The sequence below is a fragment of the Monodon monoceros genome, unplaced genomic scaffold, assembly GCF_005190385.1.
Source record: "Monodon monoceros isolate NGI ecotype Baffin Bay Population unplaced genomic scaffold, NGI_Narwhal_1 Super_Scaffold_22, whole genome shotgun sequence".
NCBI lineage: Eukaryota > Metazoa > Chordata > Mammalia > Artiodactyla > Monodontidae > Monodon > Monodon monoceros.
Genome location: NW_021703779.1, coordinates 45,795,373 through 45,816,646, shown reverse-complemented (window position 1 = coordinate 45,816,646; position 21,274 = coordinate 45,795,373). Strand labels below are relative to the sequence as shown.

At 45.8% G+C, this 21,274-nt stretch overlaps 1 protein-coding gene across 9 annotated transcripts in view; it reads left to right on the top strand.

Annotated features, from left to right (window-relative positions):
• Window positions 1-21,274, top strand: part of KDM5C (lysine demethylase 5C) — a 32,698-nt gene that overhangs the window by 2,409 nt on the left and 9,015 nt on the right. For 6 of the 9 annotated variants that reach the window (XM_029240381.1, XM_029240375.1, XM_029240379.1 and 3 more), the window contains exons 2-14: window positions 2,651-2,728; window positions 4,982-5,104; window positions 5,398-5,568; window positions 5,945-6,079; window positions 6,829-6,952; window positions 7,062-7,243; window positions 8,280-8,438; window positions 10,213-10,332; window positions 10,459-10,617; window positions 11,254-11,435; window positions 11,533-11,695; window positions 18,450-18,569; window positions 18,679-18,873. In XM_029240381.1, coding sequence (XP_029096214.1) covers window positions 2,651-2,728; window positions 4,982-5,104; window positions 5,398-5,568; window positions 5,945-6,079; window positions 6,829-6,952; window positions 7,062-7,243; window positions 8,280-8,438; window positions 10,213-10,332; window positions 10,459-10,617; window positions 11,254-11,435; window positions 11,533-11,695; window positions 18,450-18,569; window positions 18,679-18,873 — 1,911 coding nt within the window. The remainder of the gene's footprint in view (window positions 1-2,650; window positions 2,729-4,981; window positions 5,105-5,397; window positions 5,569-5,944; window positions 6,080-6,828; window positions 6,953-7,061; window positions 7,244-8,279; window positions 8,439-10,212; window positions 10,333-10,458; window positions 10,618-11,253; window positions 11,436-11,532; window positions 11,696-18,449; window positions 18,570-18,678; window positions 18,874-21,274) is intronic. The other 3 variants (XM_029240376.1, XM_029240382.1, XM_029240377.1) reach the window with 1 other exon arrangement.

The window sequence follows — 21,274 nt, the reverse complement described above, 5'->3', positions numbered from 1 at the left end:
TGTGTGTGTGTGTGTGTGTGTGTGTGTGTGTGTGTGTGTGTGTGTGTCCTGCAGGGGGCCGTCTTTTGTTATGTTTCTCTTCTCTACCCCAACACTGTACTTCCCTCTAATCCAGGAGACCTGCCTCTCTCTGGTTTTTGTTCTGTTTTCCCCTCCAGTAGGGCTGCTCCTAGGCCTCCTTTAGGCAGCCAGGACTTCTGGCTGGAATTTAAAGCACTCACCCAAGTGGTGCTTGGGCCCAGAGTGAGAACCTTTGTATGGGTGGGTGCTTGGAAATTGAAGGTTTGCCTGAAGGGCCATTTGGATTCTGAATTGCTAGGCAGGTGACTGCTACTCTTGGGGAAGGTGGGTGAGAGGAGAGTGTTGGTATACTGGAGTAGACGCAGGGGAGCTTGGAAGGGTCTTGCTTCCTGCATCAGGTAGCCAACCTTGTTATCACCATCATGACGTAGTGAGTATTTGGCACATGGGAGTATGGGACTGAAGGCAGGATGAGGGAGCTTGTAGGTCCCAGGGAGAGCCAGGCAGGGAGATGTGTTGAACCTTTCCCAGCTATCTGTTGCATGCACAGCTCCTGCTCTAGGATTTCAGTTCTGCCATTTCCTGTCAGGTTGCTTGATGTTGCGCTTATTCTTATCTAGAACTTGATTCAGCAGGAAAGAAAGGTGCCTGGAGTTTGGGGTTTGAGCACCTTTCTGCCTGGATTACCTGCGCTGAGGGGAGTGCCCTACTGATGGGAGGCAAGAGGGCATGGGGAGCTTGTCTGGGCTTGAGCCATATCATTTTAGTTTGAGGTTTTTTGTCGTTGTTGGGTTTGTTTGTTTGTTTGTTTTTGCCCCAGCTTCACTGAGTCCCATGTGTTTGCTACCTGCTTTGGGGGGGGGGAAATATGTGTGCATGCAAGTATGAGTCCTCTGGCCCCTTTCTGTTTTTTTCTTTTTTAAAAAAAATTAATTATTTTATTTTTGACTGCATTGGGTCTTCGTTGCTACTCATGGGCTTTCTCTAGTTGGGGCAAGCAGGGGCTACTCTTCATTCCAGTGCACAGACTTCTTATTGCGGTGGCTTCTCTTGTTGCGGAGCATGGGCTCTAGGGCACGCGGGCTTCAGTAGTTGTGGCACGTGGGCTCAGTAGTTGTGGCTCGTGGGTTGTAGAGCACAGGCTCAGTAGTTGTGGTGCACGGGCTTAGTTGCGCCGCGGCATGTGGGATTTTCCCGGACCAGGGCTCGAACCCATTCCCCTGCATTGACAGGTGGATTCTTAACCACTGCGCCATCAGGGAAGTCCCTGGCCCCTTTTCTCAAAGTGTGTGTACAGAAGAGGCCAACAGCTTTTCTTCTCTTTTACCGTCCTCCTCCCCCGCTTCCATGTGTATGCACATGTGCGTGAACAGTCGTAGCCTGGTGTAGTGCAAAGAGCCTTGGACTGTAGGTCAGAAGACAGGGGTTCTAGTCTTGGCTCTACCACTAACTCAGCATGTGATTCTGGAGAAATCATATTTCTTCTCTGGGCCTCACTTTCTCCATTCATTAAATGAGGGCACTGGTCTAGTTACTCGAGGTTCTTTTCACCACCCAAGCAGGAGCCAGGGTTCTGAGGAGGAAAGGACTGCATGGGGCGTGGCGGGGGGGTGGGGTGGGCAGGCGGGCATTGGGGAGAAGGCTCTTTACAGCTGCCCTTTGGGCAGGACACAACAAGCTCTGACTTGGCAGGACAGAGTCTCCCCCACTTTCATTATCTTTCCCTGACTTCCCTCCTTCTCCCCAAATCCTCCCAATCTTTGCTACCACAGTCAGTGGTGCATCCCAGCACTTAGGACACCCCTCCCCGCTTCCTCCCCTGCCTCTTCCTGTACTGGGCAGGTGTTTGAGAGAGGACCCACAGGAAGCCTTTCTGACCAGGTGAGTATTGCAAATTCTTGCTCCTTGTTCCTTGCTCTTCCCTGTAGTGTCTATCTCAGGCCTTTTAAACTGAGAGAACAGACACTAAAGGCCCAAACCTTTAAATCCTGCCCAAATTGGAGATGAGCTACCCTGCATATGTATTGGGTAGTGAGGTCAGCCTTAGATGTCAAGTCTTAATGATGATTCTTTTGAATAACATTTTCATTTGAAAACCAGTTTAATTTTCATATCAGTCTTATGAGGAAGCCAGGGCAGGAGTTCATATTCCCACCTTACGGTTGAGAAAACAGGTTCAGAAAGGTAAAATCCCTTAGCTAGTAAGTAGTGGAGCTAAAACATGAACCCAGGTTTTCTGACTCCAGATCCTGTGTGCTTTCCAGTACTTCCAGACTGTGTGTCCTATGCCTAGGGGATGAGGAGTTAATATGGGCATAGGGAGAGTTTGAAGTCAGCTGTTTGGGCCCCATCTCTCTATTTCTTAAAATCCTGGCACTGTACTGTTGCAGGGACTCTGAAGACATTTCCCAGGGTATGTGCATGGGGTGTTGGATGTGGACTTGAGGGGCTTCTAAAGCCCTGTAGTGAGTTGTGTGTGTATGGGTTGTGTGTTTGCCAGGTTAAAAGGTGTGACGTGGCTAGAGGTCTGGGAAGACATGAATGGCGTGCTGAGCTGCTTTTGGTGCACCTCTGGTCTTGCACTATGCTGGAATAACCCAACTCCCTTTTCTCCTCTGTACCCACTCAGGACTGGCAGCCACCCTTTGCTGTAGAAGTGGACAACTTCAGGTTTACTCCCCGAATCCAGAGGCTGAATGAACTAGAGGTAAGTTGACTAGCGACTGGTGGTGGGGTTGGGAGAATGGATACCTGAGCTCTGATCCCACTTTCCTCCTACCTTCTCTGTCTAAGGTACTTTACCTACTAGGCCTTTATTCTCTCTTCTGTGAAATTGCCTGGAGGGCATGGAGGAAGCTTTAGAGCTCTGAATATAACCTAGAGCAGGAGCATTTAGCATCCCAAATCTGATAGCCCCAAGGCTGGGGGTGGCCCTTTTCCACAAAGGTTTGCTACTTCTGAAGCTCCCCTGTCAACTAACCTACCCTGCTTGGGTCAACAAAAGAGAAACATGGGGCTGGTTGAGACCCTTTCTTGCTTGGCCAGCTGAATGTGTCCTCATCTATCCAATTCATCTACAGCCCTGTGCTTCCTACCTTTCTTCCATGGTGCTTGGTAAGGTGGGAGGTGAGGTGGATGGGCAGGAACAACACAAGAACTGGTCTGTGAGGAAGCTGGAATGGTTACAAACTTGGACAGAGGGTCAGGCAGGTAGGCTTTTCCCTCTCCTTTATGTTCCATACAGGAAATCTAGGCCCTTTGCATGGGTAAGATGAGGTTCTCCACTAAGGACTTGAGAATGCCCCAGGGCAATGAGAGTAGATGCCCTCAAGCCAGTTCCAGAGGTAAAGTTCTGGAGTTTCCCATGGAAGGTGTAGGGTAGAGGTATGCTACCACTCCTCTCCCTCATTATTATGTATCCTCAAGCCTTACTAGATGTCTGGGGGTGTGGGGGTGACTATTAGGCCCAACCGAATACCCGTTACCTAAAAGCGTACTTGTCTTCTAGACCACAGTTCCTCAACCTTGGCACTATTGACATTTTGGGCCAGGTAATTTTTTGTCGTGGAGGGCTGTCCTGTGTATTGTAGGATGTCTGTCAGCATCCCTGGCCTCTACCCACATAGTACCCTCTCCCGGTTATGGCAACCAAAAATGTCTCTAGGCATTACTTAAATGTCCCCTGGAGGGCAAAATTGCCCCTCATTGAGAATCACTGTTCTAGAGTCGGTCTAGGTGCTGTGCTGGTCAGGGCAAAAATCATCTCTTGTATGGGGTACAAGGTCCTTAGAGAAATGGATCTGACCAGGTCTGCTGGGGTATAGCTAGGACAAGGTGTAGCCTACCATGGGACAGGGGCAGGTTTTCTAGAGAGATAGTGCTGGCTAATGAGGGGGAGGGACAGGGATGGGCCAAGGTTGGAAAGCTAAGGGGTTGAGGTGGAGGGAGTAGGGTTCCTGGCCCCTTAGGGATTCTCATAGCAAAGGAGCCATAGGCTGTTCCTTTCCACAAATAGACCTTACTTTTCCTCATCTGTGAAAGAACTGTCCCTGTTTCCCCCTAATGGGATCAGAGCAAGGTAATGAATGATAATGACTCACCCAGTTCTCCCTAGAACTAGGCCTTCTGATTAGGGTGAGGTGGTTATAGACTTGGGGCCTTGGGGAGCCCTTCTTGGGTCACTGAGATTTCGGGAAAGCATGGTACATGCCTTGTTCCTAGAATCTTTGGCCCACATTGGTTCCTGGGTAGGCCAGGTGGCAGTGCTGCTTTGGTACACCATCTCAGTTCTTTAGGCCATTCTATCTTTAGCATACACTCTCACCCTTCAGCTACCATGGAACAAATTTTATGGTGCATGTGAAGAGGTGAATGTTTTCTTTTGGAGCCTTCATTCTCTGAAACATGCCTAGAGCTTAGATTTAATTCCAAAGTTCCAGAGGGCATTCACTGTTCCTCTCATAAGTCTACCCTTCTGGGGTGAGTGGACTGGACAGTTTTTTATTTCCCTCATAATCAGAAAACGGGTCCAGAGAATAGAACTGACTTACTCAAGACTATACAGCAGATTATTAGCAGAGGAAAAGCAAATACGTACGTTATTTGACACTCAGATCTCTTGGTACCTGCTGTGTGACTTGAGGAAGCAGGGACTCTCTGTAAAAGAAATGACAATACTTCTACAGCCCTGTCAGGGAGATTGAGAAAGAGTATATGTAAAGCTTTGGCTGTTATGACTCTACCTGCTCTGTTTTGGGACCTTGGGCTTCTCCTGTTGCCTGGAAGGTGGCAAAGATAAGAGAGGTGGGCAAGGTGCTACCTAGAGTTGGGGATCCAGTTCACTGGGAGAGGCCCTGGGTAGTGGGCTGCTCTGCATCCCTTCTCCTCCCCTAAGATTAGGCCAGAAGATAGGGGTCAGGTAGAGGGGGAGGCCGGCCTCTCTGAGCCATTTTTTCTCCAGGCCCAGACGAGAGTGAAACTGAACTACTTGGATCAGATTGCCAAATTCTGGGAAATCCAGGGCTCCTCCTTAAAGATTCCCAATGTAGAACGGCGGATCTTGGACCTCTACAGCCTCAGCAAAGTAAGAACAGGTTTTTCTCAAACCCCTCCCCACCCCACACCTTAATATCCTTGATACTCTGGGGGCCACCTTGGTTTGGATATTGGATCTCTAGGCTACAGTGGAAGGGGCACAGCCTGGTAGCACACAAGCTGTCATCAGAACTTCTTGGCATCTCTTGGCTGCAATTTGAGTCTGAGTGGTGGAGGTAGGAGGGGGTAGCCTCCAGTGAAGTGAGGGGCTGGAGTTGTCCTCGTTTTCCTTTCTGTACATACATACAGCACATCCACGTCCCTTTCTGCTTGTCCTTACAGATCGTGGTGGAGGAAGGTGGCTATGAAGCCATCTGCAAGGACCGTCGATGGGCTCGGGTGGCCCAACGCCTCAACTACCCGCCAGGCAAAAACATTGGCTCCCTGCTACGCTCCCACTATGAACGCATCGTTTACCCCTATGAGATGTACCAGTCTGGAGCCAACCTGGTGGTAAGGATGCCGAGCCGGGGTGGGAGTAGGCTTTCCCCTGCCAGATGCAAATTTCCACACTTATTCTTAATGGAACTGGTTCAGTGGAGTGGACTGGAGACGTGGAGAGGTCTGGGAAGAGATGGAGTTTGGTTTAGTTGGGGAGATGGTTGCGGGGAGGTGGTTGGAAGGAGGGATGGCATAAGCAGAGGCTTGAGAAGAATTCCCAAAGTGTGTGCTGGTGTCAGTGGCCAGTTGAGCAGGGCCTGTTGGGTGGGTGGGTGGCGGGCGGTGTGAAACCACGGCTTTGGTTGCTATTGGATGAGGGTAAAGGGAGGTCCTTGCTGTTGGGAGCTGGGGCCCCATGCCCTGACCCTTACCCCTCACCTGTCCCCAGCAGTGCAACACACGTCCATTTGATAATGAGGAGAAGGACAAGGAATACAAACCCCACAGTATCCCCCTTCGACAGTCTGTGCAGCCCTCCAAGTTCAACAGCTATGGCCGGCGAGCCAAGAGACTACAGCCTGATGTGAGTACTTCCCTTCTTCTAACTTGGAGCTTTGGTGGTGAAGAGAGTCCTCTCCCTTCCCTCTGACCAAGGTTCTCTTCCCTGTTCCACTCTCCCTTCTCTTGGTTCTCTGAGCTCTGAGCAGTAGTGTGCCTCTTTCTGGCTTCACTCTTGCTCTTCCTCTACTCTCAGCTGAGCTTCTGAGCTGGGTTTTGATCTGTTTGTATAATATCTTTCCTATGTCTGGTGTTCTTGCCTGCCTTGTTCCTTTCCTGACTCACTCTGCTCATAGGGGAAGAACTCTTCTTTTTCTCCTTATAACTAAATCTTAGCCTCAGGAAGAAGCTTATGTGCTGGCATTCTTCTGGGCATTGGGGATACAACAGAGAACAAGATACACACTGTCCCTGGGCTCACCGAAGCATGTAATTTACCAGATCATATTAGTCACTGCCATTTATTGGTAGATTCAGATACTTAGATTTCTTTATATATGTTTTCCTCAAACCCCTTATAACTGTGAGATAGGAGTTAATATTCTCATTTTACAGTTGGAAAAACTGAGATCCCATCTTAATTCCATTCCAAGAGAGGGATGAGGAGGGAGTTCACTTACCCTCAGTCTCCAAAAAGCAATCTGAATTCTTGCCTGGGCCCACCTATGCCTCCACCCTGGCATGAACTCATGTGATAGAGTCCAAGCTGTTGTTCTTTTAGGATGGGGCAGTCTGCCCAAGATAGTCTTGATTCATTTCCTTCTTTCCTTCCAGCCGGAACCCACAGAGGAAGACATTGAAAAGAATCCTGAGCTGAAGAAGCTTCAGATCTATGGGGCAGGCCCCAAGATGATGGGCCTGGGCCTCATGGCCAAGGATAAGACCCTGCGGAAAAAAGGTGAGGCCTGACAGGCTGGGGCAGTGTGAAGAATGGCCTCACCAGGGGAGAGGAGCCTGGGCCGCGACTGTTCAGACTTGTACTTTAGAGCCATTCTCCTCTCTCCCAGATAAGGAAGGGCCCGAGTGCCCCCCCACCATAGTGGTGAAGGAGGAGTCAGGCGGGGACGTGAAGGTGGAGTCACCCTCACCCAAGACCTTCCTGGAGAGCAAGGAGGAGCTGAGTCACAGCCCAGAGCCCTGCACCAAGATGACCATGAGGCTGCGGAGGAACCACAGCAATGCCCAGTTTGTAAGGACCTAGCCCTGCCTTCCTAATGCTCTGCTTCTCATCCCTTCAACGAGCATTTCCCCAGCATGGCACTGGACCAGGTGGCATTAAGCAGAAAAGTGGGCCTGGTGGGCCCTGCCCTCAGGTAGCTCACTTAATTGGGGAAACAAGGCCAACTCACATGGAACAAAGAACAAGAAAGGGTGATCAAGTGCTGTCAACATGAAGTGCTGGAAGGGTGCAGAGGAGGAGACTCCCTCTCCATTGCTTCAGGATAAAGGCTAAGCTCCTCATTACAATGCATGATCCAGTCCCTGCAGACCTCTAGCCTCATTCCCCAGCACTGCCCACCTTACTCCTTCTGCTATAGCCACACTGAACTACTTGTAGGTATGTTTGTTTTTTTCCCGAGATGTGCCATGCTTTCTTTCCCCATCCTTTGTACATGCTGTTTCTTCTGCCTGGAAGAGTTTTCCCCTGTGCTCTGCCCCATTGCCAAATTCCAGTTTGCCTTCAGGTCTCAGTTTCAAGTGTCACCGTTTCAGTGAAGTTCTTCTCAAGGCTGTTCCTCCTTATCTCCAGCTGATTCGAGTGCTTCCTCCTTTAGGTTTCCATAGTACCCTTTTATGGGCTGCTATTGGCAGTTTCCACACTGCCCTTTAATTTTTATGAACTTGTGCCTCTGGAGTACTGTATGCCTTTAGAAGGCAGATGCCATGTCTTATTTATCGCTGTACTGAAGAGTCCAGCGTAATGTTGAACACATAAGTGTTCAGTGAGTATTGAATGAATAAAAATGGGGGATTCAGGACTGAATGATAAAGGCTCTGCTGTCACAGCTCTACAGTTAGTTTATTTGCGGAGGTGGTACGTGCATGCAGTTAAATTCCAGGCCTAGCATGACTAACCTGTACAGGGCCATGAATGATCCAGCCAGCAGGCAAGGTGGGTTTCTAATGGAGATCTTTGTGGACTAGGGTGCTGTCTGGAGGAGTCTGATGTTTGAAAGGCTGGACAGGGCTTAGATTGATGAACTGTTGCCTCCCTCCCCTGGCAGATTGAGTCATATGTATGCCGAATGTGTTCCCGAGGGGATGAGGACGACAAGCTCCTGCTGTGTGATGGCTGTGATGACAACTACCACATCTTCTGCTTGCTGCCTCCTTTGCCTGAGATTCCCAAGGGTGTCTGGCGGTGCCCAAAGTGTGTCATGGCGGTAAGGACTTCCCAGCCCCAGTCTATGTCTGCCTCATAGGCTATCCTTGCCTTCCTTCATCCGGTCTTATTGAAAGCAGCCTTCTAGATCAGCCACAGTCTTATGTTTTGGGTCCCTGGGGTGGGGCTAGGTTGGGCAGAACTTTGGGAGAAAGAAAAGGAGGACACTCAGCCTGTGTTCTCTGGGAGCTCTCAGACCACCCCAGGAGGTGAGAGTCATGATTAGACAGATCATATGTGATGACATATAATCAAATGTTAAATTGTGTGTTAGAAATTCAGATGTAGAAGTTCAGAGGACAGGAAAGTGACTAAGGGTAGTAATCAGGGAAGGTGTCAGCAATGAGATTTGGAGGACAGGAATATGAAAAAAAATGTTCTTTTGATTTCCAAGTTTTTTATTCTTTGTTTCTTTTAGAAAGCTTGGAAAATAGACAAATTACCTATCATCTCACCACCTAGAGACAACCATTGTTAATAGTCTGGTATATTTTCTTCTCATCTTTTCGTTGTTGCGTATATATAACTATCTTTAACAAGTTTGGGATCTTACTGTATATTTTCATTTGTTACTTTATAATCATTTTTCTATATTATTAAATTTATTCATGGGTATGATTTTTTTTTTCCCTTGTAGGGGGTCCATCATGTGGGTATAATATTTATTTAGGTATTTTCCTTCTGTTGTGATAATTAGATTGGTTTGCAGTGTTGTAGATTTTAACTACAAGAGGTGGGCAGGCTTTCTAGACTGGGGGATGGAGGAGTGCAGGAGTAAGGATACATGGGGATAGTGTACCTAGTGCAAGAGAGGCAGTGAGGAGAGCAGCTGTAGCAGCAGTGAGGGCTAAGAGGCCTGGGAAGTCTTTCAGTTCCATTTCATGAGCCTCCTACCTTGATCCAAATTCCGGGTGCTTGTCTACATCTCTCCCTTGGTTTCTGGAGAGTAGACGCTGACAGTTTCTTGCCCTGTCAACTGTGGTCATAGAGACCAGGTGTGCACGTGCACACACACTAGACACACACAAATGAGGAAAGAGACCAGGGCAGTGCATAATTGCCTTGGTAGTGGTGGGGATTCCTTTAGGGAGGAGTTTGGATACCAAAAGTATCATAGACAACAGACTGTCAGGTCTACTTGGCTCTCTTCTCTAAGTGGTTGTGGGCCAGTGGACCAGATTGACTTTTAGTTTTCAGACATGAGCAGAAGGTGTGTCTGACTGGGGTACATACATCTCTCATCTAAAACCACGAACATAGATACAAGGTGAGTTAGACACACGTCCTGTCTTCTGAGACAGTGTAAAAAACAGGAATAGTGTGGGGTTTGACACTAGGAGTTGGTGCCTTCGTTTCCCATCCTCCAAGCTACTAGAATATTCAGTGTCATTTTCCGAGGTCTGTAGTTCCAGTCTGGGCATAAAACTTCTCTAAGCATCCTGTATAAAGTCACATTTTATCTTGAGAGAAAAAATAGTGGCAGAAGAGCATGGGGTAGCATATTTAAGTCGGAGCCCATGGTTTAGATAGTAAAGTCCTAAAGGAAGAGAAGAGCAAGAGCATGGTAGAAGTGCATGTGGGGAATGAAGAGACTAACTGTGCTCAAGTGCTAGGAGGAAAAGGTAGAGCTATGACGTGAGACCTGCCTCAGGGGCCTTCAGTACAGACCTAGGGCTGTTCTCCTTCTGACTCCTACCCCATATTCCAGCTCCGCTTTTGAGGATTCTCCACCTCTTTGCCTCTGCCTTGGTGACGTGTTCTCCTTTGGGTTTCAGGAGTGTAAGCGCCCCCCCGAAGCCTTTGGCTTTGAGCAGGCTACCCGGGAATACACTCTGCAGAGCTTTGGCGAGATGGCTGACTCCTTTAAAGCCGATTACTTCAACATGCCCGTACACGTAGGTGATGGAGGGCTGGGGTAGTGTCAGGGCTAGGGTCATAGGTGCCTGATGGTCAATAGCTCTCCTGGGTCAGTGGGGCCAGGATATGATGGGCCATGGTCATCTGCTACCCCTGTTCCTTAGATGGTGCCCACAGAACTCGTGGAGAAGGAATTCTGGCGGCTGGTGAATAGCATTGAGGAAGATGTGACTGTTGAGTATGGGGCTGACATCCATTCCAAAGAATTTGGTAGCGGTTTCCCCGTCAGTGACAGTAAGCGGCACCTAACCCCTGAGGAGGAGGTGAGTAGGTGATTCATGGTTATGTCAGCTGTGTGACTTAAGCAAGTCGTTTAGTATCTGAAAGACTCAGTATCTCTATGGGATGGGGACTATTATGCCTACCTTATATGGTTGCTGTGAGATGTAGATGGGATGATGTGTGTAAAGAACACAGCCTAATATCTGGCATGGCATCTCCAGCCATGATATTGGCTGTTTTTTTTTGTCTGTAGAATGGGGATAGTATCCATTTTACAAATTTTATAAGAATTAAATGAGAAGGTATATGAAGTACCTGGCAGGGTGCCTGGCTCATTCATAAGAAGTGTTCAGGGACTGGGATTGTAAGTTCAGGAAATAATGAGGCCCTAGGCCTGTATCAAGGGAAGGGTGCATTTTGGTCCAGAGCAGGGGCTTTTAACTTGCAGATATTTTGGTGGGTGGGCACATCTATAAACCTCCCTAAAATTGAAGTAAAGTCAAGTGGATTGAAATTTTGTGTGTATGCATTTGACGGAGGCAGGGGAAAGAACACCTATATTATTTCTTAGATGTTTCAGAAAGGTCTGTGACCTCGAAATTAAGGTTCCCTGGGTTAAAGATCTCCACTCCTTAGCAAAACTCTCATCCCTTTTCCACAAATACCTGACCTGACAGGAGTATGCTACTAGTGGTTGGAACCTGAATGTGATGCCGGTGCTGGAGCAGTCCGTACTGTGCCACATCAATGCAGATATCTCTGGCATGAAGGTGCCCTGGCTCTACGTGGGCATGGTCTTCTCAGCCTTTTGCTGGCATATTGAGGATCACTGGAGTTACTCCATTAACTACCTCCACTGGTGAGTGGGGTCCTGGAGAGCTAGGGAAGCAGTCAGGGTGGGCTCCTTCAGTACCATAGGTGTGTCCACTCTACATGTCTCCTTTCTGCTTGGCCAGGGGTGAGCCGAAGACCTGGTATGGGGTACCCTCACTTGCAGCAGAACATTTGGAAGAGGTGATGAAGAAGCTGACGCCTGAGCTCTTTGATAGCCAGCCTGACCTTCTGCACCAACTTGTCACCCTCATGAATCCCAACACCCTCATGTCCCATGGTGTGCCGGTGAGTGTCCAGGAAATAGGGGCAAGGTGTAGAAATGAGTTAGTGGTGTCCTTTGTGGTGGTGGTGGTGGTGGTGGTGGTCATTGTCTGGAATCTACCCCTGCCCCTTTCTCATTCCTATTCTATCTTAATCAGGCTATAGGTTTGACAGAAATAATAGTGATTAGAGATACAATGTGATGGTGAGCCCTCTGGGCCTGATGTTTGAGGGCAACACCTTAGGGATGGCTTCCACCAGTGGAAAAGGGAAATAGAGGAAGGACTGGGCAAGACAAGTCTCCTTACTCTTAAGGGCACACATCATTTCCATTCACCTCTGGTTAGTCACAGCTTAGTCACATGGCCACATCTAGCTGTGAGGAAAACTGGACCATCTGATTTTTATTAAGGATGGTCATGTACCAGCTACAAATTGGAGGTCATACTATTAAGAAAGAGGGTGAGAATGAATATAGGGGGACAACTAGCAGTCTCTGCTATCCTTTCCATATTGTGACCCTTCTTGGAGCAGTGGGTAGGTCTGTTTACTTATTTAACAGGTCAGAGTTCTATGGTGGTAATTAGTTTGCAATATATAAGTGTACCAAATCCACATGTTGTACACCAACATGTTATATGTCAACTATATCTCAGTAAAGCTGGGACGGGGTGGGGGGAAGTAACCTAAAAAAAAAAAGTGCCAATATCTTTCAGCATTTAAAAAAAAAAAAGCTGAACCCAGAGTCCTGACTTGTCCTGTTCTCCTTCTCTGTGGACTTCTCTCCCACCGTGGGTATACATCCTGGCTTACCTATAAGGGGCTTTATATTCCTGGGAATTTCTGACGTTGAATAATATCGGCCAGTTTTCTGGTGTGGATCTTAAAATAACCTGATCAACAGTCCTGTAGAAACAGGAATGAGTACATCTTCCACCTCTGCTTTCAGTCTTATTCATTTTGTGCTGCTACTCCTCCCCACTCCCTTCAACCCTGTCCCCCCAAAACCATCCTTGGCTACCTTGCTGCTTAGTCTAGTGCGTGGGACAGTAAGCAGTCAGTACATATTGAATTAATATCTCCTTGAAATCCCTGGTCATCTGTACAGTAGGTCAGTGGTTCTCGCCTGAATTTCTTCTTGCCTTCAGCTTGTTTTGCTATACTATATAACCTATGAGTAATACTTTTTATTATGCATTTTAGTGATACTTAACCAAGGTTTGAGATATCTAGGGAATTAGAGGAAACGCATTCCTTTTCCCTCTCTGCATCACCTCATTTAAGAATTACTGGGAAAAAAAAAAAGAATTACTGGACTCAAGATGTAGAAATGACCAAGGGCCCTTCAAGTTATGCTCTTCACAAGTAGACATCGGGTCTGACCTTTCCTCAGACTCCTTTCTTCCTGACCCACAGCATCAGTTCTTTCCCACAGTGTCAAGGAGAATTATGAGAGTAGAAGAGGATTCTCCTTAAGGATTCAGACAGCTAAGATTCATACATACATGCATACATATATATACACACATATATATATTCATTCAATTCTAATCTCTTTTTATTTATTTATTTTTGCGGTACACGGGCCTCTCACTGTTGTAGCCTCTCCCGTTGAGGAGCACAGGCTCCGGACGCGCAGGCTCAGCGGCCATGGCTCACGGGCCCAGCCGCTCCGCAGCATGTGGGATCTTCCCGGACCGGGGCACGAACCTGTGTCCCCTGCATCGGCAGGCGGACTCTCAACCACTGCACCACCAGGGAAGCCCTAATCTCTTCTTAAAAAAACTTTTATCACAGACTTTTTTGCTTCCACCTTCACAGCATTTCTCCTGCTCATAGCTCCCCAGCTTCTCTGGCCAGCTGCTGTTTCACCACCCCACCCTCTGTCTGCCAGGCCCTTTCTATAGGTAGTTCCCAGCATCTCCAGGCTCTTTGGACTTGGCAGTATCCCCTCAATCCAGGACATCTGATTTTCATATTCACATGTTGGCAGGCTGCAGTTTAGCCAGCTGGAGGTCCCTCAGAGCTGTCTTTGGCCGCGCCCCCCCCTCCACCTCACCCATCTTCCCCTTTGGTGAGAGAGGGCCATTTCTTTTTATAGAGATACATAGTATAAGTATTTTTATTATAAAAGAAACATCCCCCCTTTCCAAAAAGTGGCAGTAGAGAGGTCATCTCTATATCCTCCACATTTTGTTACATTTCCATCTTTTTTATGTAAGTTTTGACATGACAGTAATCAGTGTATGGATTTTATAATCTCTTTTGTTAAGTTTGATCATCTAGAATGGCATTGTCCAATTTGGTAGCCACTAGCCACATGTGGCTACTGAGCACTTGAAACATGGCTAGTCCCAACTGAAATGTACTGAAAGTATAAAACATATGTTGGATTTCAAGACATTGTATGAAACAGAGAATGTGAAATATCTCAGTAGTACTTTTGTATACCAGTTATACATTAAAATGATAATATTGTGGATATATTAAATAAAATACATTGAAGTTAATTTCACCTGTTTCTTTTTACTTTTTTAATGTGGCTACTGGAGAATTTAAAAAGTACATATGTGGCTGGCATTATATTACTATTGGACAATGCTGGTCTAGAATAATTTTTTACTTCCTCACCATGAGCTATTTATAACCATCTTTTTTGGAAAACGGCTTTATTGCAGTATAATTTACATACCATAAAAATCACGCATTTTAAATGCACCATTCAGCGAATTTACAGGGTTGTGCTACCATCACGACAATCCAGTTTTAGAACATTTCCATCACCCCAAAAGGATCCCTTGTGCCCTTTTGCAGTCACTCTCCATTCCAACCCCTAGTCCCAGGCAACCACTGATCTGCTAACTCTAAAACTTTGCTTTTTCTAGACAGTTCATATAAATGGAATAATATGTGGTCTTTTTTGTCTGGCTTTTCACTTAGCATAATATTTTTGAGGTTCATCTATGTTATAGCTTGCTTCAGAACTTCATTCCCTTTTGTGATGGAATAATATTATATTGTATGGATATACTACATTTTGTTTGTCCATTCACCAGTTGATGGACTTTTGGGTCATTTTTTAATAGCTGCAGAATGTGAGGAGAGCTTTCTAAAAAAAACTGCATAGGAAACAGTAAAGTGACATTGCCAAAATGAGGGTGCATTAGGTTCTATTTCTGGCTCTGCTACTTGAGGCTTCTGTGGGACTCAGTTTTCACATCTGTAAAATTAAGGCTGGGACTAGATCATTCAGCAAATACTGCTAGAACTCCCTCTGTGTGCAAGGCCTCTGGTCAGCACCCTGAAAGCAAATAAACTAATCCCTGCCTTTAGTCATGTGCAGTTGAGTAGAGGACAAAGGTGAGTAAACAACTGGAATAAAATATTAGAGGTGCTACAAAAGGACAACAGACTGGGTCATTAGGAAGTGGGGGTGGCGGGGGGAGGTCAGGAAAGCATTTGTAGAAGTGGTGACACTTGAAGGAAGAGTAAGGGTTTGCCTGTTGGGGCCGTGGCTTTATCATGTAGATATGGGGATTCAAGTGAGAGGGGGTTCTCAACAGGGACATTACATAATCAGGTTTGCATTTTGGTTGGGGAAGACAATTCTAGTGGTTGGTAATGGGGGCCAGTGCAGTAGTACAAGCAGTAAATACTGATGTTGCCTCTAAGTAGGGAAAGGTTTGAGAAGAAAATGTACTGGAGGTGGGAACTGATACATGGCCTGAATAAATGTGCAGATTCAGTATTGTTAGGATGCTGATTCTCTCCTCATTAGTCTAGAACCCTAGCAGATGAATTGTTGGGTTGAAGGCTGTAAACATTTTAGGTTTTTGGTTATGTGTCAGCGATTTTGCTTTCCAGAGAGAAGTTATTGGTCCCCATAACAGCACTGTACTTATTTCACTGTGTCTTCATCAGCATGGAATGTTCATTTTAAAAAACTTTGCAAGACTTCTTGGTAAAGGCAGCTGATTAAACATACACATGGCTACTTCCATTCCTTACTGAAACTTCACAAAATGCCACAAAGTGATTTTTTTTAAGGTAAAAAAAAAAAAATCACAGAGATGGGGAAAACAAGAAGAGAGACAATGATAAACAAAATTCTTGAAACTAGGAAATAAGAAAACTGAATCTTAAGCCAGTTCTGGAATATCTGAGAACCAATCTGATTTATACCTCAGTACCCCACAAGGGTTCAGTAGTTGGTTGCAGCAGACATTCCAGGGAGTAAAGACCAGGGAGTAAAGACGAATGGGGTAAAAATAAAGATTGGTTCATATTTATATAAGAAGCTATGGGAGGGACTTCCCTGGTGGCACAGTGGTTAAGAATCCACCTGCCAGTGCAGGGGACATGGGTTCAAGCCCTGGTCTGGGAAGATCCCACATGCTGCGGAGCAACTAAGCCCGTGTGCCACAACTGCTGAGCCCGTGTGCCACAACTACTGAGCCCGCATGTCACAACTCCTGAAGCCCATGCGCCTAGAGCCTGTGCTCCGCAACAAGAGAAGCCACCGCAATAAGAAGCACCGCAACAAAGAGTAGTCCACGCGCAGCAACGAAGACCCAAAGCAGCCATAAATAAACAAACAAACAAACAAACAAACAAATAAATAAATAAATAAAATTTTAAAAGAGCAGCAGCTATGGGATCCCCACCCACACTGGGCAGCTGGAAACGTGACCCTCCCTCACTCTAGCAAAAGACTGTGAGATTTACTTTCAAAGAGGTTGAAATAGATCTCTGGATTGAGGTCTTCTAGGTACAGTTGAGAGTAGAAGTATAGTGAAACTAGTAGGATTCACTGTATACCTACTGAATGCTGAGGTTCCCAGCCATCTTCCTCCACTTGGCTCTTAGAACAATAGCAAGCCAGACCTTTTTCCTTCAGGCAAAAAAATAGGAGAGTTTCCTCTGGGGAATCTGACTGGCCCAAAAGGAAAGACCTAGAGTTTCCCAAACTAAGTGGCTTCACTCTACAGTGGCTCACAGTTGACAAACTTCACCTCTGTACTCAGAACTTTCATTCAGCCTTTTCATTTCTTACTCTTGAATATAACTAGATAGCCACAGATTAACAGACAACTGAGAAAGTTCTAGAATAAACAAAGTAGAACCAAATGGTAAGAAAGCAGCTTGGACAAACAGAGGCTAGGCAGGGAGAAGTAAACTTCAAAAAGAAAAGGAAAGGAAACCTTATTAATACCTTCAGAGATGAGCATATATTGCAAACATAAAATAAGAACAGGATGCTATTTTAAAAGAACATGCTGAGAACGAAAATTAAAATTAAGATAGCAAAAGTGGAAGACGAAAAAAAAAATAAAAATCTTAGAAGATAAACAGTTAAGGAAATCTCCCAGAAAATAGAATAGAAAGATAAAGATGGAAAAAGGTAGAGAAAGTTAGAGAATTTGTTCTGGGGGTTCAATATTCAAATAATTCTCTCTGAAAAGAGAATAAATGAAAACTGAGAGGATCAAATTGTTAAGAAATTGTTCAAGAAAATTTCCCTGAACTGAATGACAGTTTCCAGAATCAGAGGGCCTACCCAGTACATGAATGCAAATAGATCCACACCAAGGTATACCTGGTGAATTTTCATATCAAACAATGGGACCAGAAGACTCCTACAAGCTTTCTGAGAGAGAAAACAGGTTTCATTCAAAACATTAGGAGTCAGAACAGCTTTAGACTTTTCAAAAGCAACACTGGAATCTAGAAGACTAGAGCCGTGCCTTCAAAATTATTTTCTTTCTTTCTTTTTTTTTCAAAATGATTTTCAACTTAGAATTTTATGTGCAGTCAGATTATCAAGGTTGAGAGTAGAATAGAGGCATTTTTTTTAAAAGTTCTTCCCACCGTTTCTCAGGAAGCTGTTGGACGACGTGCTTAAGCACAGCAAAGGAACAAACCAAGAAAGAGGAAGACATGGGATCTAGGAAACAGGAGATCTGTTGTGGGAGAGTGACAATCCAGGGAGGGCAGCTGGTCCCAATTGAAACAGATCATAAGGCTCCATGAGAGACTGCTACAGAAAGGTGAAAAGTGATAGGAGAGAGGAAAGTTGGACACTTGTCCAAAAGGTTGGGATTAAATTACTAATACATACACAGAAAACTAAGCAAATTGAGACATAGGAGGCTATTTTTAATATAGTCTAGAAGCATGTTATTTAGGGAAGCCCCGGGTCTGCTGATTTTATAACAAATCTTATAGAACCACTTGGTTCTTGAAACTGCTTACATGACTGGTAACAAAAATTAATGAAAAAACACGTCCAGCTTAATGAAAAGTGATATTTTGAATTTTTAAAAAATTATTAGGGGGCCTCCCTGGTGGCGCAGTGGTTGAGAGTCTGCCTGCTGATGCAGGGGACACGGGTTCGTGCCCCGGTCCAGGAAGATCCCACATGCCGCGGAGTGGCTAGGCCCGTGAGCCATGGCCACTGAGCCTGCGCGCCTGGAGCCTGTGCTCCGCAACGGGAGAGGCCACAACAGTGAGAGGCCTGCGTACTGCAAAAAAAAAAAAAAAAAAAAAAAAAAATAGGGAAGTTGAAATATTTTGGTATACGTACATTTCCTGCTTTTGACTCAAATTTTCCTGTCATCACAAATCAAAACCTTGAGAGCAGAGACCAATGGTCCTTTCTTTCGGAGTTGGAGGGTCTGGGAATCTGTTGTCAGACTGTGTTCCCTGAGACTTTCCTTCCTCTCCTTAAGAACCCTGGACTTAGATCTCTGTCTCAATGACCTTGGCTTTTCTTCCTCAGGTTGTCCGCACAAACCAGTGTGCAGGAGAATTTGTCATTACCTTCCCTCGTGCTTACCACAGTGGCTTTAACCAAGGCTACAACTTTGCTGAGGCTGTCAACTTTTGCACTGCTGACTGGGTGAGTCTGGAGTGTGATGGGATGGCAGGGAGAAGTAGGAGGGTTGTGGGGAGGCTAAGGCACCATCGCCTCCAGACTTGGCCATACTCAACCTTGAACCTGTCCACAGCTGCCAGCTGGGCGCCAGTGCATTGAGCACTACCGCCGGCTCCGAAGATACTGTGTCTTCTCCCATGAGGAACTCATCTGCAAGATGGCTGCCTGTCCAGAGAAGCTGGACCTGAACCTGGCAGCAGCTGTGCATAAGGAGATGTTCATCATGGTTCAGGAGGAGCGGCGTCTACGAAAGGCCCTGCTAGAGAAGGTGGGTGGTGGGGAGAGTGCCCTGGATTGGGTACCCTAGTCTGGCAGAGGTGGGGGGGAGGAAGAAGTAGAAGATGTAGCCACTTCTCTTAGGGAGTAGTGAAAAGAACTAGACACATCTGGATTGGAAACTACAATTCCATTCTCTACCATTTACTAGTAACTGTTAGTAAGTTAATTTACTTCACTGAGCATCAGTATCCCCATCTGAAAAAAAATGGGGATGATAATAGTGCTTTTTTTTGGGATAGTTGAGTGGATTTAAGATGTTTGTTAAGTAAGTGACCCATAGCAGGTGCTGTTATTGCTAATGATGTTATTGCATCATTATTTAAATAACCCAAGACCAACTGACATATGAAACCCCCACTTGCTGGTAAGCTGGATAACCTTTTCAAGTTAGTTAACCTCTCATAGTCTCACTTTCCCACTCTCTAAAATGGGAATAAATACCTCACTTGCAGGGTGGTTGTAAAGCTTGAGTAAGGTGATTTATGTCAAAGCATCTATTGCTGCACTTGCAGTGTAGCAGATGCTATTATTGGTAATATTAGTACATGAAGAAAATGATAGAAATATGGAACATTTCTTAAGAAATGCCATTTTATTACACTCATATAGTTCAGTAGCTCAAACTAGGTTAATATTACTGAGTAGAAGGCGGTCTTCCTTTAATAGATTTCTCATAACATGTCAGTTTCGTTTGTAGATGAGTGGGACCGCTATTCATGTAGTTCAGCTGCCTTCTTTTTTTTTTTTTTTTAATGTGGTACGTGGGGCCTCTCACTGTTGTGGCCTCTCCCGTTGCGGAGCACAGGCTCCGGATGCACAGGCTCCGCGGCCATGGCTCACGGGCCCAGCCGCTCCTCGGCATGTGGGATCTTCCTGGACCGGGGCATGAACTTGTGTCCCCTGCATCGGCAGGCAGACTCTCAACCACTGCGCCACCAGGGAAGCCCCAGCTGCCTTTTTAAAGCTCCAAACTTGTCCAGTTAGGGAGTTGACTTAGTGAGAGTCCTCCATAGGATTACAAAGGAATGCTGGTCCTGAGGAATCCCTTGCTGGATCCCTTTTCTTAAAATAAGAAAATTTAGGGTAATACTTTCTTATTTTAAAGCTCATTTATAACTTTCCTATGAGCATGGGTTGTAAGGAGAATTGCAGCTATGGTAAGTGTTGGAAGTCTGGGGCCTGTCAGTCTGTGGTATTAGTTGGTGAGCCCCTGGGCTTTTCTAGGCATCATTTGCTCTCTCTGTTCAGTGCTGTTATTGAATGATCACTCTGGGGCTGTGCTACACTACAGAAGGAGTCAAAGCAAGGTGGGAAAAGATGTTTCCATCCTAACACTCAGAATTCTCTACACTTGGCCCTTACCTAAGGAGAAGGGTTCTGGACCCTGTAAATTCTGTAAAAGATTGTGTGTGTGTGTGTGTGTTTGAGTCCTTTTCTGGGGAGAGGGCTCATAGCTTGCATCCAGTTCTCAAAGGAGTCCATGATCCAAGAATACCTAGGGGCTTGCTTCATCCTTTTAGCAGCATTCTCTGGCTTCAGAATCAAAATAGGCTGCAGACAGATTCTCACTTTGGGCAAGTTACTCTCTCTGAGACTTAGTTTCCTCCTTAGCAAAATGAGACAGGCCTGTGAAATAGGTATCCTTATCTGAAGATTAGAGCCAATATCAGTAAATATTTGTTGAGCACCTATTCTTTTTTCCCCTCCTATAGTCATCATGTTGTACATTGGATCCCCCAAACTTATTTATCTTCTAACTGGAAGTTTGTATCCTTTGAGCAGCGTCTCCATATTTTCCCTACCTCCCTAGCCCTTGGCCACCACCATGCTACTGTTTTTCTTTTTTTTTTCTTTCTGGCTGCATTGCAAGCCGGCTTGCAGGATCTCAGTTCCCTGACCAGGGACTGAACCCAGGCCTTGGCAGTGAAAGCCCGGAATCCTAACCACTAGGCCACCAGGGAACTCCCACTACTCTGTTTCTATGAGTTTGGCTTTTTTAGATTCCATATATAAGTGATATCCTATAATACTTGTCTTTTTTGTCTGATTTGTTTGACTTAGTATAATGTCCTTAAGGTCCATCCATGTTGTTACAAACGGCAGGATTTATGTCTTATGGCTGAATAATATTCCATTTTATATGTGTTTGTATGAATACACACACACACACACACACACACACACATCCCACATATTTATCCATTCATCCACTAATGGACTCCTAGGTTATTTCCATATTTTGGCTATTGTGAATAATGCTGCAGTCAACATGGGAGTGCAGATATCTCCTTGAGATCCTGGTTTCATTTCCTTTGGATATATACCCAGAAGAGGGATTTCTGGATCATATGGTAGTTCTATTTTTAATTTTTTGAGGAACCTTCATACTG